Consider the following 18051-nt stretch of genomic DNA (forward strand, 5'->3'; position numbering starts at 1 on the left):
AGGTAAAGTTTTCATTCACTCAGTGATGCTGATTAATACATTTGGCTTTGGTTGGTTTGATCTGAGAGAGGAAATCAAGGAAGTTCCAATCAGGTAGCTCTGCTTTCCAATTTTAAATGTTTTAAGTGCCTCCAAAAGATGAGCAAACTCACACTGCTATATTTAGCAAAAGGTTCTCTCAGCCCACATTATGTAAAATGAAAATAAAAACTCTGCTACTGAAAAATGGATAGCTTTTTAAAGAACAGAACTTAATGCATCAAGTATAACACATACAATTCTGGGCTGGAATGAAGCAACCTCGGTCTACCACCAAACAGCACACACTGAGCGAACCCAGCTCTCCCCCAAGTGGTCCTCCATCTCTTGCTCTATCAGCTCCCAGGCTATCCTTGGGTCTGAGAATTTGCCCAGTGTCTTCAACTGCCAGGCAAGCAATCTTGCCATATGCAAAAACACTCACTTCCCTAACAAAACTAACACACTTCGCCATCACATTTTTCTAATTTCCAAGTGTCCTCTGATAGCACATTTGTTCCAAAAATCCAGGAATCCTGAATATGACCCTCGCTAATCACTATTATAGTCCGTCCCTTTCGATTCCTATTCCTTGAGTCCAGCCTCCAAAACCTGCACGATCAGATAACCAAATCAGAAAATAGAATATGTCTAGCCATTAAAAAGAACAAAGTAAAACAAAGCCATACAGGGATTTCTACAAGACATTTAGTGTAAAAAGCAAGACGTAAAAACTAGTTTTCATGTGAGTCCCTTTTTTAAACAATATCCTTAATTCATTGTGTGTGTATATATATATATATATATATATACACATTTCTATATTATATAACAGAAAAATCTGTAAGGTTGAACATAAGAACTATCTGTTAAAGGAGGTGATGCAAACTGAGAAAGTGAAGAGAATGGGTGAAACAAAGCTAGCAAAAGAGAAAAACAATAAACTTCACTTAACACTGCATATGTGTGTACAATGTATTTTTTATGTATCTATGTGCACGTGTATATATATTTTTAAACTTTTAAACAAAATGAATTAAAAATACTAAACAAATTCAGTTGGACAAGCACAAGAAACTTCCACTCAAATAGAAAATACCTGTAAATACTATGTCAGGTTTCAAAAAGTGTCTACAAATTCGTTGACACCATTCTGTAAGAAGGTAGAAGCAAATTCCTGAACTCCCCTTGAATATGGGCTGGGCTAGCGACCAGCTTCTGATCTATTGAATGCAGAAGAAATGATACTGTGTGACTTTCCAGGCAATACAGGGCTATAGTGAATTAATAGGAATGAAAGTTTAATTATAATAATGTACCACCTATGTTCATGAACATGGAAACTTTCACTTTCATAAAAAAAGTGTCTACAAACATAAAAAACTTGTTTAGATTTTACCAAAATCCTCAAAGAATTTCTAAGAAGTAAGATGAAGGAAATGCAAAGTAAATGGTTTGCCTACTTTCATTTTGAAAACCAGAATTGGGCCTCCCCTGGTGGCGCAGCGGTTGAGCGCTGGGTTGCGAAGCTGCCCACAGCCTCTGCAGCGCTGGTTCGATCCCCGGCCACCAGCGAGGGTCCCACATGGCGCAAAGACCTCTCCTGCTGTGCCCGCTGCTCCCCTCAGCAGTGTACTTTGTCAGTCTGCCTGTTCTGCTCCCTGCTCTGACACTGGTGAATTCTCTCACCCTCTCGCGCTTCTGACTGTACCTAGTGCTTGTATAACTAAATAAATAAATCTTTAAAAAAAAAAAAAGGCCAAACAAATGACAATTAGATTTAGTTTACAAATGCACTTAAAAAAAAAACAAAACAGAATTAAAATATGGGAATGGGAATCCCAACAGAGTAGTACTCCAGTTGCCTTCTATAAACACAGCTTTCAGAAAATAAATGTCTTTCTGAGAATTCTTTCTGTGATTTGCTTTCTGTGAATAAGTTAAAATGGTATAGTGAAAATGCTAGACTAAGAACTTAAACCAGGCAGAGCCACACTAGTTAAGAGGCTTCACCTTGCTAATTATGCCCGGAGTACCCACAAAAAAGAACAATTTGCAAATTCATAAAGCAACACAAAGAGCATTTGCACAGTACTCTGAGAGTTACACAGCACTGATGAACTCTTTCCTCTGTTCTTCCCAACAACCTTGAGCAGTCAGCTAGACAGCTGCTTTTACTTCTTTCAACTCTGGTAAGACTAAGGTAACTAACCTCAAATCATAGGCTTTTGTGGGGTTTGTTTTTGTTAAAGGAAGGATTTAATTCTTCTGGTGCTAAGTCCAGTGTCCATCCAATCTACTCTACCAGTACATCAGCATAAACAGATGTCTGTGAAGATTAATATTTTGCTGATTTTTAAAGTCTAGATTAAATGGCAACTGTTGGACCTCCCTGGTGGCACAAGAGGTTAAGTCTCAGCACTATGAAGCTATCCTGCAACCACTGCAGCACGACTTTGATCCCCAACCAGGGAGCTGAGCTGACCCACAGGGTGCAGCAGACACTGCTCCCCTCAGCGGTGGATTTCAGTAGATCCGCCTGTTCCGCTCCTCACTCTTGTCTCTGGTGAATCCTCTCACCCCCAACCCCACCCCCGCACCTCTGGCCTCTATCCCTATACTCTTGTATGCAAAAATAAAATAAGATAAAATAAAATAAAAGGCAACTGTTGTCTTACTTTGTCTCTTCCTAAAACGAACAAAAAGTAAACTCACTGGAGGACACCAAGGACTCTGAAGTTTAAGCTTCATAATAAATCTGCATTTGGTTCCACCAGACATACATGTAAAAGGAAAAACAGTTCATGATTATCTAAGCCTAGACCTAAATTTTATATAGAAATTTTTTTCCAGTTACTGTACACTGAATTTTCCAGGAATATAATGACTGTGTAAATAGCAGATTGCATGCTGTTTCGTGTATAACTTTATCAAGATTTCACCACCATTCTAGAAAATCATATCACCAAAGACATTGCCACATATCATCTGAGTCACCAAAGCAATACACCGTGTCAGCCTTCCAGGCGTCACATTCAGAGACAAGCCATGTGCGCCTGCTGGCGCCGGAAAGCTACTGTTTCTAGTGTACCATGAAAATTTACATCTATATATCGTCTGAGAATTTACATATAGAAAAATATATTTAATTACAAAAAAGATCCTTTTATTTTTCCTTTATATTGCAGTTATGACCCTTTAGATGTGTCGTTAAATTTTATTATCTGGGAATTTCTTTATAGGATAGAAAAGGGCCCATAAAGTCTGATAGTGTGAAGAAGCAGTTACAAACCATCAATCTATCAAAAGACTTGTAAAGAAAATTAATTCTAATTCCTGAAATTGGTGACTTTTAAAATGCTACTCACATTATCCAAATCACAAGTAACATGCTCTTCTGAAATGTGGGGGGAAATTGAAGAAATCCCAGCTGCCATTTTCAAACACAATTGCCTAAATATATCTATCATAAACTTGATTTAAACATGCTGAGCCGAAAAAGAGGAAAATAAGAGTTTAAACTACAGGATCTAACTGAATCCTTTTCCTTTTAAATCACAAAGATCCAGCTTGGCATTCACAAGCAAAGGGCTCCATTATTTTTCTCATCTCTTTCAAAAACAGCTCCCCCTTCAAGATTACACAAATTAGATTGTTCTGCAGCAGGGTTCCTCCTTACAGAGAAGCTCCTGGCTGTCTACTGCAGCAAACCAGTCATTTAGAAGAAAAAACAGATGTTTTTGACTTTCAGATTCACAAAGTGAGTGCAGAAGATACATGCTGTATAGTTACTCCTGGCCTCGGCACTAGACCTCTCCCATCCAAACCATCAACTAAGTAAGGAGAGGAGATGCCAGACCAAGCAAACACGACAGCAGAATACGTAGGGAATGTTCATACTAAGCAGCCGATAGCTTCCTCATGGCCTAGAGTATTAAAAGAATTTATCTAGATTTCTAAAACAATCAGTTGCCAACCTACTGATTATTCCATGACCCAGGAAACTACCAAGGAATTTCAGCCCCAATTAAATACAAATGGCACCAGCAGAAACAGTCCCTCAAGATAGATAACGATAATACCTTTTTGGTAAAAAACAGAAAATGGCCACAAATAAGTTAAATGACAATATGAAATCATACTTAAATCCTTTTGCTCTGTTATATGACCCAAATCCAATCCTTATGCCTATCGTTTAGGCTTAAAAACACACGCAGAATCTGGTGAGTCCTCTCTCCTCCATCTCTACCATCCTGGTCTAAGTCAACATCAGCTCTCGCTACATCATCACAACGGTCCTAACTGGACTCCACGCTTCCACCCCTGCCTCTCGTCAGCAGTTGTTCCACACCAGTGGCCAGGGGCTACCTTAGCGTGCAAGTCAGTTACTTGCCTCTTCTCTAGTTTGAAGCCCCCAAAGGTTCCTCTCTCGCTCATGGTCAAAGCTGGAGTTCTGCATGGCCGACACAATCTGATCATCTTTACTTCTCCAGTTTTCTCCCCCATGAACCTCTGCCTAGTCCACTTGGCTCCAGCCCATCAGTCCCCTGGATGTGCCTGGAGCCATCAGTACTTGCTACTCCCATCCCTTGCCTATACCTGGATACCAGGACACCAGGACAGCTCACCTTCTCTGGCTTCCTGCAAACCACCTTTGCTGAAAACATCACATTACTCTTTCCCACTAACCCCCCTTCCCTGCTCTAATTTTCCCACTGGACATACCTTACACCAATCTCTCATTTACTTACTGCTTGTTGCCTGGAAGGTAATCTCCAGAGAGATGGGGTTCTCTCTGGTATTGGTTGCTCTCTCCTCGGTGTCTACAGTGGTGAAGTATGGCAGGAGAAGTATGCTCACTAAGTAGCTACTGACAAAAGGAAGCTACCAGTAGGTTGAGAGGAAGAGTTACAGAAACTTATCCAAAACCACATAGTGAGGTAAGGCCAAATAAGAAACTGAGGGCCTCCATGGTGGTACAAGGGGTTAAGATGCAGCCTATGAAGCAATCTGCAGCCTCTGCAGCACGAGTTCAATCCCTGACCGTCCAGGGAGCAACCCACATGGTGCGGCAGACCTCTCCTGTCTCGCCCGCTGCTCCCCTCAGCAGTGTACTTTGGTCAATCTCCCTGTTCTTCTCCCCACTCTGTCTCTGGCGAATCCTCTCACACTCTCACACCTCTGGCCTGTACCCCAGTTCTTGTATGTATAAATAAATCTTTAAAAAAAAATAAACTGAATTCTGAAGTCCAAGCATTTTTGGTGTATAGTTTTAGAGAAATTACAGCAATTTGCTGACTTTTCCTCCAGATATCTTGAAATAGGAAGAAATACTTGCATGAGCATCAAACAAAACCCAAATGGAGGTATCATCCCAAACAGTCATTTTTCTAGAAAAGGGTCCCTCAAATGGACTCAAAAAAGATGACGCTTCACACACTGAGATGTGACACTCATTTCTCAGAGAGGCTTCCTAAAAGCCGGGTCCTTCAGGAATACCAGTAAACATGTCACTTGACTTAAGTCCAAAACACACCAAACTAATCTTATGCCCAATCTTAGACCGTGTCCCATTCCAGCCCAACTTTGCTTCCCCAACGAGACATTCTCCTTCTGTGCCCTACAGAGAAAAGTCAACCAAAAAGATAATGGCTAATGTTTAATAATATTATAGCTATTTCTTTCTCTAAGTTTAAAAAAAAAGGAAAGACAGAGGGATTATCTACAAGTAATAAAAACAAAGCAATAATATTACACAGTTAATGAACAATTCTCCCCTCTGGAGGCAAAGGCATAAACAATTTATTGCACATGTTGGTGGCAGAGAGGAAACAGAATTAAATCCATTAACAGCCACAAGAGTTTTTATGTTCCCAGAGGACTCTGGTTTCAGAGTTGCTTATTCATTTTCATCCATAGCAAAAATGGTACAGGGTAGAGATGACAGACTGCCACAGACTACTTTCCATATATTTTAATTTTGAGAAGACAATTTGATTAAACAATAGACTTAAGGTGGATTACACTGCCACATTCCATTAGACATGAGTTGAAAGTACCAACAGAAACCTACCTGTGAAGACAATGTGAATGATGACTAACGTAAGTCAGATCTACCAGTCCTGCCCGTGTTAGACCATCCTATTCATAGTCTCACCGACATTACCCAAAGATAATGGTTTTGATGAATGCAAATGCTCAAACATTTTATAAACATTTTGTTTCACTTCACTTCAAATCAACAAGTGAAGAAGAGATACCCTCACTTTTGAAAACCAGGGGAAAAAATGACCTGCCCAGAGGCAATCACAATAAATTCAACCAGCACTAGATACAGAGCTTTCCTTACTGCTCTACATGCAAAACTTGCATTTCTGTGTCTTCAGAGGGTCTCTGGCTGCCTACAACCTCAGAGGAGCCACCCCTGCCCTGAACCTACCAGCCTATCTCAGCAGCGTAACCTCAACCAAAAAGGAAGCAGTGTGGGGCTTCTCTGTCCTCAAACACCGCAGCACAGACTCTCATGGCCTGAATGATACTGTCCATTTCTCTAAGCCTCGCATCCACAGCCCATTTATTCTTTACATATTTGATTACCTGGTTCTTCAGCCCATGGTGAATTCGAAGGAACAGTGCGGAAAGGCGACATTTTGACAGCAATGGGGAGAAACAAAAACAAACTAAAAAAAGCAAACACATGAGTTTAGATGTAGTTATGTAGCACGCCGCAGCCTACACTCTTCACTTCCAGCCCTCATGTTCAACACAAAGAACCCACTCGTCATCATGGCCCACACTTGAGGAAAGATGAATCTGTGTTTTACATATTCTTAAGGAAAGACCAGAAACATAATATATGTATAAACTTCCAACCAAAGTGGGAAAATAAAGTCTCAGTGCTTATTAAAGGAGAAAATGAACATTCATGCAAAGATCCAAATGGTTCATGATAGCCCTATAGGTAGTATCAGGTTTCTCCTGTGGAAGCTGAGTACAATTTTTCTATAGTTTGAGACATAAAAAGGAAAGCTTAAGGAGACAAGAGAAAAATACCAGCACTATTTAAGCCCTCATGTTCCTGTGAGTTGCTCAGCTTTTATTGGTGATAAATGGCTAGCTGTAAACCGGTTTCGTTGCTCTTCTGGCTGCCAAAAAGAGCTAAAGAAGTCAGCAGGTAGAATAGGGAAGCTGTCTAGTCAAGTTGGCTCAAAACAAAGTTGTGGTTTGCAGGCAAGGCCTGCGCTGGCTCTTCCGTTCATATAAGCTGGCAGGATGTAGAAACAGGATCCCGACCAAGCCACTGCTTCAGAGAACCAAAACAATTTGCCTTGACTTTCTAGTCTATTAAGCTTGGAGTTGGCATGCACTGTGTCGAAAGTGAACCCAAGACCTTATGATGGTCCCAATGAGGAATATCAGACTATCAACAAAGTTGCCCTGATTCTAGAAAGAAAGCAGTCTTTAGAGAGTCATGAAGGAGAGACAGAGAAGCTGGCAATAAAGATGGCAGTAATGACAGTAATAGCTAATGTTTGTTTGTTTTTTTTAAATAAATGCAGGGCTATTTCTTTTTTTTTTTTTAATAGAGGCATGCTTTATTTATTTATTTGTTTGTTTGTTTGTTTGTTTGTTTATACAAGCACTGGGTACAGTCAGAAGCGCGGGAGGGTGAGAGAATTCACCAGAGCCAGAGCGGGGAGCAGAGCAGGCAGAAGGACCGAGGTACACTGCTGAGGGGAGCAGCGGGCGGCAGGAGAGGTCTGCACGCCATGTGGGACCCTCCTCCGGTGGCCGGGGAGCAGCCGGGGATCGAACCGGCGCTGCAGGGACCGCAGGCAGCTTCGCAACCCAGCGCTCAACCGCCGCACCACCGGGGAAGCCCAATAGCTAATGTTTTTAAGTGTTTTCTATGTGTTACATAAGCACTTAACTCACATTAATATAATTTAATCCTCATGATAAATGAGGGGCAGGGACAATTATTATGTCCATTTATAGATGAGAAAATGGAAGCCTTAGAAAGGTGAAATAATTTGCCCAAGTCATTCACATGGCAAATGATAAGTCAGGATTAAAATCCTGGCTAACTGGCTCCAAAATTGACACAGCCACTGGGCTAGGAAGCCTCTCGCTGTCTACAATTGGGTAATATGGCAGCATTCTGAATTCCAAACACAAAACATTAAATATTAGTTGTTAACTATGAGAAACTGACAGACCGGGGGTGGGGGTGGGGGGCACCAAGTTTAAACAGAGAACTAGCTCTGAGGTCAGACACTCATGAGTCATGAGGATAATCCAGGCTCCACCTCCCTGAAAGCCACAACCTCTGCACTGTAGCCTTGCAAAGAAAGTTTCACCTGACTGGGCCTTGATTTCTCTTTCTGGGAAAACGATCTCACTACCTGCCTCTGAGAGTTACTGTGGCACACAGTTAATGCTCAATTTGCCAGGTTGTTGTTTCAGCGAGTCTTGGAACATCCCACGCCGCGGCCTTCTCTGACCACTCTGTCCCAAACTGCTTCCTCCCGTGCCAGCAAACCCCATTCTGCTTTATGGTTCATCCCCACAGTACTCACGACTTATTAGCACTACACACTATTTATTATACTGGTAGGTTGTATTAATTATTATCTGTCTTCCTTCATTAGAATGTACAGTCTAGGAGACAATGGACTTTGTCAACCTGTTTGTTGCTGTTTCCTCGGCATCTAATCACAAAAACCTGACAAATATTTGTGGAATTAATATATTATCATTCAATATAAAACAAATAGAATTTCATTCAATAAGCATTACAAATAAACAGGCACTGTTGGTTTGACAAATTTACTCATTGAGCAGCTAGGAAGTAATTAAATGAACAGGATTTTTTCAGGTGATGATAGCTGTGGAGATTTATATATCCCCAGAATTCACTGGGCAGGTGAAGGCAGCTTTCCAAGGTACAGGGTCAACTGGGACCTAAATGATTGCCAGGAGCCAGTCACAGGACAATCTGGGGACAGAGCATGCCAGGTAGAGAGAACAGCAAATACAAAAGCCAGGGGTGACAGCTCGCCCACAGCCAAGTGAGCCCAGGGAATGGTACAAGTCAAAAACACAGGAAGGGACCACATCATGCAGTATCAGTGAAGTCATGAAAAGGGGTTTTATGCTAAGGATGATGAAAAGTTAGTGGAGAGTGTCTCTCATCTGAAGGCATTAGAATGTGCACTTCATGAGATCCAGGAATTTGTTTGTGGCACAAACCAGCTGGTTTGCAAGCATTTGCTAAATGAATGAATGGGAAGAAATGGGAAGATAATGAAGAGGGAAGTGACATGATCTAATTTTCATTTTCAAAATATCACTCTGAACTGCTACTTGTGGTTACTTTCTCGGAGGGGACACGGCAGCAGAGGATGGGTAGAATTACAAACGGTGCAATTATTTGAGAGACACCATAAAACAGAGAAAAAGGGCCTCTCCAGTGGCGCAGTGGGTTGAGCGCAGTGCTGTGAAGGTGTCCACAGCCTCTGCAGCACGGGTTCGATTCCTGGCCAGCCAGGGAGATACCCACATGGCACAGCAGACCTCTCCTGTCTTGCCCGCTGCTCCCCTCAGCAGTGATTTCGGTCCATCTGCCTGTTCTGCTCCCCACTCTGTCTCTGGTGAATTCTCTCACCCTCCCATGCCTCTGGCCTGTACCCCAGTACTTGTGTAAATAAATCTTTTTTTTTTAAAGATTTATTTATTTATTTATACAAGCACTGGGTGCAGTCAAAAGCGCGGGAGGGTGAGAGAATTCACTAGAGCCAGAGTGGGGAACAGAACAGGCAGACTGACTGCTGAGGGGAGCAGTGGGCGTGCAGCAGGCGTGGCAGAAGAGGTCTGCACACCATGTGGGACACTTGCCGACGGCCAGGGATCAAACTGGCGCTGCAGAGGCTGCGGGCAGCTTCGCAGCCCAGCACTCAACCGCTGCGCCACCAGGGGAGGCCCTAAATAAATCTCAAAAAAAAAAAAAAAAAAAAAAACAGGGAAAAAGCTCCTCTCTACACCTTGAAGTCATTGGTGTTTTTAAACAAGGAATAGTAAAAGGTTAGTTAGAGGCTAGTTTAGCAGAATCAAATAAGTATCCTAAGCCTTTCATGTTTTTAAGCTATTAAAAAAACACCACCACAAAACCCTGCTACAATCTCTATCTCACCTATGAAAAAAGGAACAAAAAAAGAAACTCAGACATGCTTGGAGGAAAACTATAAAGAAAGCACATCAATTTCCTCAGGGACAACTAATATGTAAATTACACACAAAATGTCACCTGGGGGAGATCCTGTTTACAGTAAGATTCTGACAGGCAGACTGCCTTTGGGAGGAGCTTGCAGTCTACAAAGAGAGAGGAAAGGTGCCATAGAAGGAATCAAGTTTTAAAGCATTACTCCTTTCATATCTACCTATCTCTGGCTCAGGTCACTAAAACACACACACACACACACACACACACACACACAGAGAGAGAGAGAGAGAGAGAGAGAGAGAGAGAAACAGGGTAAATTACAGTGCTGCACATCATAGTTCTAAAAATTCTACCAAATAACCTAAGGATATTATCCAGTATCTGTTTACAGAGCTAAAAACACTGGAAGTGCTGCAAGGATCCATGAAGCACAAGCTTATCTGAGGGTTGACAAGGATCATTACTCCCAAAGAAAAAGGAGAACAGTATTCAGGTTCAGAGAAACTGGTGACGCAAAAACTAAACTCAAATATTGTGACCTTTAATGTATCTTAAAAGCTTTACAGTCTAAAAGAATCTGCTTGTATTTTTTTTAAAAAGGAAGAATCTGCACAAACACTAACAAAATAGCTAAATGTGCCATTACTAAGATTACCTATCACTTAGTCCTCACCATCCTCCCACCAGAAGGAAAGCAATGGGCTAGAATATTCTCCATTCACTATTTTTGCTATCAATAGAAATGAACTAGCAACTCTAGAGCTTTCTCTTTAGCCTCCATGTCTTTACCTATTCAAATGTTCATTCAGTACAGAATTCCCTCTTGCAACTGGCTTGCAATATAAAATTCAAAAATACTCTTTTGAGGTGTACAATCAAGTAGAGTCAAGATTTGTATTTTTAAATATATATATTTCAGAACACAGGTCGTTTCTGTAATACATGTTTGGAACTACAAAAAAAAATATATAAGGGCAAAAATTAATGCCACACAGCCTAAAACACAACTAAAAACCACTCTAGAGTTAATGCCTCCTGAAAGTTCTCTCAACCTAAGACCTAAAACTGTGGAAACAAATAGCAAGGAATTACCAGGAGGCAAATTCTGTACAAAAAGAAATGAACAGACTAGAGGGTTACAATATTAGAAAGGGGAAAACAAATATAAGAAAAATAACGGGCCCTGGAAATAGAGAAGGGACATTTTAAAATAATGTGGAATAGGACAAAAGTATTCAATTTAGCAAAATGAATGAAAAGAAAATGTAAATATTAACACTAGACGTACTATACTTAATACCTCACATTCCTTCTAAAACAGGGCTATCTAATAGAACTTTCTGTAGTCCTGGAAATGTCCTTCTTCTACCCTGTCCAACATGGTAGTCACTAGCCACAGGTGACTAGTGTAACATGAAATGTGGTAGGTATGACTAAGGAAGAAAACTTTAAATTTTATTCAGTGTTAATTTATTTCAATGCCATGTGCTACTAGAATCTAACATACCAGCATAGCTTTAAAGATAAAACAGCTAATGATCTTAAGGCATACTAGCAATGGAATGTTTTATGGAATGGTTTTCTGCAAGTTATATAAGCTAAGTAATAGCAGATGGTCATCTATTAGCTGTCTCTACTATACCACCCAAGAGAGGTAGGTACCAGTCTCCCAGTGTACTCCTGAGCTGTGACACAGCTGTTATTCCTGTTTTTTTTTTAATTTATTTATTTATGCATACAAGAACTGGGGTACAGGCCAGAGGTGCAGGGGGTGAGAGGATTCACCAGAGACAGAGTGGGGAGCAGAACAGGCAGATTTACTGAAATACACTGCTTGAAGGGAGCAGCGCGGAGACAGGGGATGTCTGCTGCACCATGTGGGTAGCTCCCTGGCCAGGGATTGAACTCATGCTAAAGTGGCTGCAGACAGCTTCACAGTGCTGAGCTTAACCCTTTGTGCCACCAGGGAGGCCCCTATTCCTGGGTTTTAATGGGATAAAAGGGAGTGTGGGTCCAGCAGGCTTCCTAAGCAGACAACTGCCCTGTGGATGGCAGTAAGAGAAAACACTTCGGAGTTAGTGCCCAAGCGCACATCGTGGTTCTCTAAAACCCTCAGAAGCAAAGCTGGTTGGTCTAACTGAGCCTGGGCAGGGAGAATTCTGTCAGTGCTCACCAATGTAGAACCAAACCACCTTGCTCTATTCAGCCCAAAAGGCCTCTGAGAGACTTTCTATGACAGTCTAAACATTTCCTGACTTGCGCTCCTTCTGCACACAGCAAGCAATAACTGTAACAATGACAGATTACCGGTTTAACTAAGAAAGTGGAAAACAAGTCAAAAAAGAAATCACATAACCACTAATGTGTCCAAAAGATCTGTAAACCGATACATGTAAAACAGACTATGAAAGTCATTCTCTTTCTGACTTAAGGAATCTGAGCTTTCACAGGGATGATGGATAATATTACCTGAGAGAGAGGATATCCTATTACAACACTCACAATGTGAAATTCAAATCTTCCAAGGTACAAATATGCTTTTAAGGAAATAATAGAAATAATAGAAATTTTAGCAGGTCTCTTATTTGATAAATTTCAATTACTTTATATCTATCATTTAGTCCCTATTTTTTCCCCTGTGGATTCAAAGATCCTATTTTATATGTATTTCACCCACCTCTTAGAGGGGATAGTAAGTAAAAGAATTCCCAACCAATGTATGAAAAGCTAAAGCATGGAGGAGTCTAGCAAATAATAGGAGCACCATCCCCTGCCTTGCCCAGTGTTTTGTGGTCAGCGGGGCCCCCATGAGCCCTCCTGAAAGTAGCTCCTTGTGGCAGGCTTGTCTTGCCAGCTGAATTAGGGCCGCCTCCATAGGCTCTAACACTTTCATCCAATGAGGCTTCACTTCAGCGCCTACTTTTTTTTTTTAATGTAGTCTAAGGAGAAACGTGACTGATAACTGCTGAGCCCCTTCCTGTCCACACGCAGACGAGGATATGCAGATGTGCTTGTACTGAAAGACAAGCGTGATCTAGTTTGTGAGTGAAACAGCACAGTACACTTTATCTCCTAATAATGTTTTCATGCCACCGAGCAGATTTTTGAACACTTGTAAATTTAATAATTTTCCTGCCTCTCCTACCCTAAACAACTCAAAAAAGAGAAAAGAAATCCGGGAGAACACCACTATAGACAAAGGGGAGGGATCAACAAGAACTCCAAAACCCTTCCTTTAGCATCAAGCCACAGACAGGCCACCAGTGTCTCGGATGAAGCCCCACCAGGAGCCGTGCCACAGAGGACCTCGGCAGAGGAAGTACTGCCTGGTATGGAGGGAAAACGATGCCAACTTCTAAAACTGCTACCTGGTTTTAACAGAATTTTAACAGCAGGCTGTATTTCACAGTGATCACCTCTAGGGAGTGAGAACAGGAAGTGGACTGAGAGCTTTTCCTTTACAATTTTTTTCCTTTGTTTTTGTTTTATTTCCTTGGCAATTTCTATCTTTCCATACTGCTTGAATTTCTAATTGTGGACATGCGTTAATCTCTTTTTTTAAGTGTTGGAAAAATGTCAACGACTAAAGCAACTTAGATATTTTAAAGCCAACTATAGATATGTTCTTCATCCATAAAAAGTTAAAGAAAATTGATTCTGGGAATGTAGATGTTAAATAAAAACAGAGTACAGGGCCTCCCTGGTGGCACAGGTGGGTGAGCACAGCGCTGTGAAGCTGTATGCAGCCTCTGCAGTGCCTGTTCGATCCCCGCCAGCCTCGGAGATACCCACATGGCGCAGCAGACATCTCCTGTTTCGCCCGCTGCTCTCCTCAGCAGTGTGTTTCCATCCATTTGCCTGTTCTGTTCCCCGCTCTCTCTAGGGTGAATTCTCTCACCCTCCCGCACATCTGGCTTGTACCCTGGTTCTTGTATAAAAATAAATAAATCTTTAAGAAAAAAGAAAAAAACAGAGTACATACCTCAGGAACAACAACAATGCTCATTTTATTTAAATATCTAATAAAGGAAAAGCAGGCTTTTCCAAAGTCAATCTTATTTCTGTAGGGACCGAAAACAGGACCATGACCTTCCTAACACTCAATTTTTCAATGTTCTCTTCTCTATACTCTGTATAAAATCGTATTTTTCCAAGACTGAATCTCACACATTCATATAAACATATGCACATGTATATAAATTTATATAATCTTTGATCTGCAATTATGCTTACATTTCTTGAACACACATATCCATCCCATGCTTGTATCCCATTTGAGTTACACAAGACAAGAATGTCAACCGTACTACATACAGAGGGCTGCACATGGTCGACAGATTTTAAACATGAACAAGGACACCAAGGAGACCTCAAATGAGCCAGGTGACTCTAATAACTGGAAGGGCCAAGGGCAGACCATTTTCTCCCCACAGGGTGTTATTTTCCACCCCGCAGATAAAACAGCATTCTCCAAAGAGCAGAAGTGCTCCACAAGTTCCTTAGAGGCACCAGGGTGATGGTTGAAACACAAAGTCAGAGCAGGACAGCTGACAATCTCAAGATCAGTCAGTAGACATGAAACAACTGCATGTTCCCTGAAGGTGAAAACAAGCAGCCACGCCTCTCACACCAAGTTAGCATAATCATTACCAATTTGATGAAGGCATCCCGCTGTTTCCTGGACTATTCATTTATTATGTGGACTTTTCAGTGATCAATGGGGGCAGAATAAAAATCAATAGGCTTTTTTTTGCTTTTTTGTTTGTTTGTTTTGCCCTTTCAACCTAACAAGCTAGAGCAGGCTTATCACCAAACACAGTGACAGATGTGAGGGAGAAGGGACAGCGTGTATTACTAACTGGACGCATGTAGGAAGGGGAAGGGACACAGTGCTTGTGTGTTTTAGAGCAGTAGCTTAGAATATTTCAGAATACAGCTGCATCTATAAAGAAAGAGAACGAGAGGTCTGCATAGAACCAGGAGAGGAACTGCATCACACTAAGCTCCCAGTGGAGTCTTGCACTGTGCTAGGGGACTGGCTAAAGCACACCCAACCAGTGTGGCTCCTGTTTACCCCAAAGGAAGGACAGAGAAAAAAAGAAAGCCCTGGTCAGTGAAGTGGGTGTTGAAATACAAAGCACCTGAAGAGCAGAAAGAGGCAAATGGGAAACAATGTCCTGTTATTTTAAAAGTCTCCAGATCTGTACCCTGAGAACAGTAACTCCATCCGGGTACATAAAGACACGCTAAAGGAGCTTGGTAAGGAGCACCAGGAGAACAGAACAAAAGATTACAGCATTACTGTTTATGCCAACCAGCAGGAACCCACCCAAATGCTCATCAAAAGAACTATGATCTATCCATGCAATCAAAGTCTACCCACTAGTGAAAATATTTCAAGTAGAGCCGCCATACAACAGATGATTCTGACTAAATACTGAGTCAAAATACACACACACACACACACACACACACACACGAAGTCACAGCACATACAGTCATAAAGTTCAAGAACACTCAAAACTCTAAATACTGTTTAGAGATGTACATATGTAGTAAAACTATTTTTAAAAGACAAGAGAAATGATAAACACTACTCTGAAGAGTGTTTACCTTTGTGAGGGGAAGAAGGGGATGTGGTCAGGAAGGGCACCCTGAGGGCTTCAATGCAACTGGTAATGCTCCATTTCTGAAGCTGAGTCAAGTGTAGAGATGGACTTTTTTTAAATATCCTCCCCAGATCTCTCTACACACATCTCTCTGTAATGTTCATAGGTGTATATATATATATATATATATATATATATATCTCCATATACAAATAGACAGACAAAATTTTATATGCACAGAGTAATTTAAAATGAAAGGGAAAAAAGAAAAACAGTGTTGAGGGCAAAGCCAGACATAGCTGCCTGGCTGCTGGCACTTACACATCCACCTGCCCACCGCTGGTCTAAGCAGTGAGCCCAAGATCTGAAGGCAGCAGAATCAACTCAGTCTAGTGGTGACAAGATCACCTCCAGGCACTTCTCACTGGGCCAAACCAGCTCCAGGGTCTCTTCAAGGGGTAAACTGTGAGACACGACACGCTCTCGCCGAAGAGCTGGAAAAAGGCTGCCCTGCCCCTACAGAAACGGCAAATAGCCCAAACTCGGGCATATTTTCCCCACGGAAGGAAAGTCCCAGATGGCTGCAGCGGACAGCGGAATGGCCGGCACTTGGGGGAAGGCGGGAGCGGGGGCGCCCGCAGGCCGCGGGAACGTGTGAACAGCGGCGGGAGGGGCTGAAGACGCGCGCGAGGCCCCGCGAACCCACTCCCGGCGCGCAGCGGCGAGGCGAGGCGAGGCGGGGCGGGGCGGGGCGGGCGCTCGCGGGAGCCGGGCATGTGCGCCGCGGCCCGTCCAGACCCCCGGGCGGCGACGCCGGCGAGCGGGCACCTGCCGAGCAGACGGGGCCTCGGCGCGTCTGGGCGGCCCCCCCACCCCGGGGACGCGCGCGGCCCGCGGCGCCGGCGGGGCAGGGGCGCCGCCAGGAAGGCCCGGCTGGGTCTGCGCGGGGAGAGCAGGCCCGGCCGGGCGCCCGCGGCCCCGCTCCGGGAGGGAGCAGGGCGGTCCCGCCCCGGCCAGGGGGGCGGCCGGGGAGGGCGGGGCCCGGCAGCAGGGGTCGGGGAGCCGGGCCCGCGGGGGGCTGGCGGGGCCGGGGCCGGGGCCGGGGCGGGGGCGCGGGCAGGGAAGGCGGGGCCGCGCGGCGCCGCCCGCCGCTCACCTGGGCACGCAGCTGGCCGAGCTCCGGTCCACCTCCCAGGTGGCGTACAGGTTCATCTGCACGGGGGCGGGGGTGCGGCCTGGCCCCGGGCCGCCGGGAGGCGCGGAGCCCGAGGCCACCGCCACGGCCGTGGAGGTGGAGGTGGACGAGGACGAGGACGAGGCGGCCGCCGCCGAGGTGGACGAGGACGACGAGGCGGCCTGGGCCAGCTTGGGGGGCGTCGGCTGCTGGGGCGGCGGCTGCTGAGGCGGCGGCGGCTGCGGCGGCGACTGGGCGACCCCGGAGCCCCGCTGGCCGCTGCCGCCCCCGGCGCCTCCGGGCCCACCGCCCGGCCCTCCGCGATCCGCCATGGCGGGGCCGGGCTCGGGGGGCGCGGGGGTGACGGGGATCGAGGCGGCGCCGAGCGGACGCCCAGCTTCGGCGGCGGCGGCGGGGGCTCGCGCGTCTCCTCAGCCCGTCTCCTCAGCCCGCCCGCCGAGCGCGCGAGCGAGCGAGGAGAGGCTGCACGCACGCGCGGGGCCTCGCGGCGCGCGGTCCTCGCGCTCGCCGGCCGCTGCCTGTTGCGGCCCGCGCCGCCGCCACCGGGTGGGCGTGCCGGGGGCGGGGCGTCCGGGCTCGCGCCGGCCCCACCCAGCGCCGGGGCGGGGCCAGCGCGCCCCCGGGCTCGCGCGCGCGCCCCCGGCGGGCCTGTGGGCGCGCGCCCTGCCGCCAGGTGGGGGTCTGCGCCGGCGCACGTGCGGCCGGCCCGGGCCCTCAGGCCGCGACGCGACGGGCTGCGCGCCCGCACGTCCTCCCCTCCCCCTCGTCCTCGGCCCGCCGCTGCCCGGCCGGCGGAAACCCCGCTTTTCCGGGGCGCGGCCCCGGCCGGGATGGGTCTGCCGCGGGAGCGCGCTTCTCTCCCCCCCCAAAACACACCACCCCCTCGCCCCGCAAATGAGGCAGAACCCGCTGCCCGCGCCGGGCCCCTTCCCTGGACTGGGCTTTCTTCCTGCGACCAGCCGGTGGACGGCGAGGACCCAGCGGCCGACCTCCGCCACGAGCGAGGC

The 18051-nt window shown here is 45.3% G+C and overlaps 1 protein-coding gene across 5 annotated transcripts in view; it reads right to left on the bottom strand.

Annotated features, from left to right (window-relative positions):
• Positions 1–17355, bottom strand: part of PACS1 (phosphofurin acidic cluster sorting protein 1) — a gene marked incomplete at its 5' end in the record, with an annotated part of 104549 nt that extends 87194 nt beyond the window's left edge. For all 5 annotated transcript variants that reach the window (XM_084242118.1, XM_084242117.1, XM_084242116.1 and 2 more), the window contains one exon: positions 17006–17355. In XM_084242118.1, coding sequence (XP_084098244.1) covers positions 17006–17355 — 350 coding nt within the window. The remainder of the gene's footprint in view (positions 1–17005) is intronic.
• Positions 17356–18051: the final 696 nt, after the last annotated feature.

The sequence above is a fragment of the Talpa europaea genome (assembly GCF_964194135.1).
Source record: "Talpa europaea genome assembly, chromosome: 1".
NCBI classification, from domain to species: domain Eukaryota; kingdom Metazoa; phylum Chordata; class Mammalia; order Eulipotyphla; family Talpidae; genus Talpa; species Talpa europaea.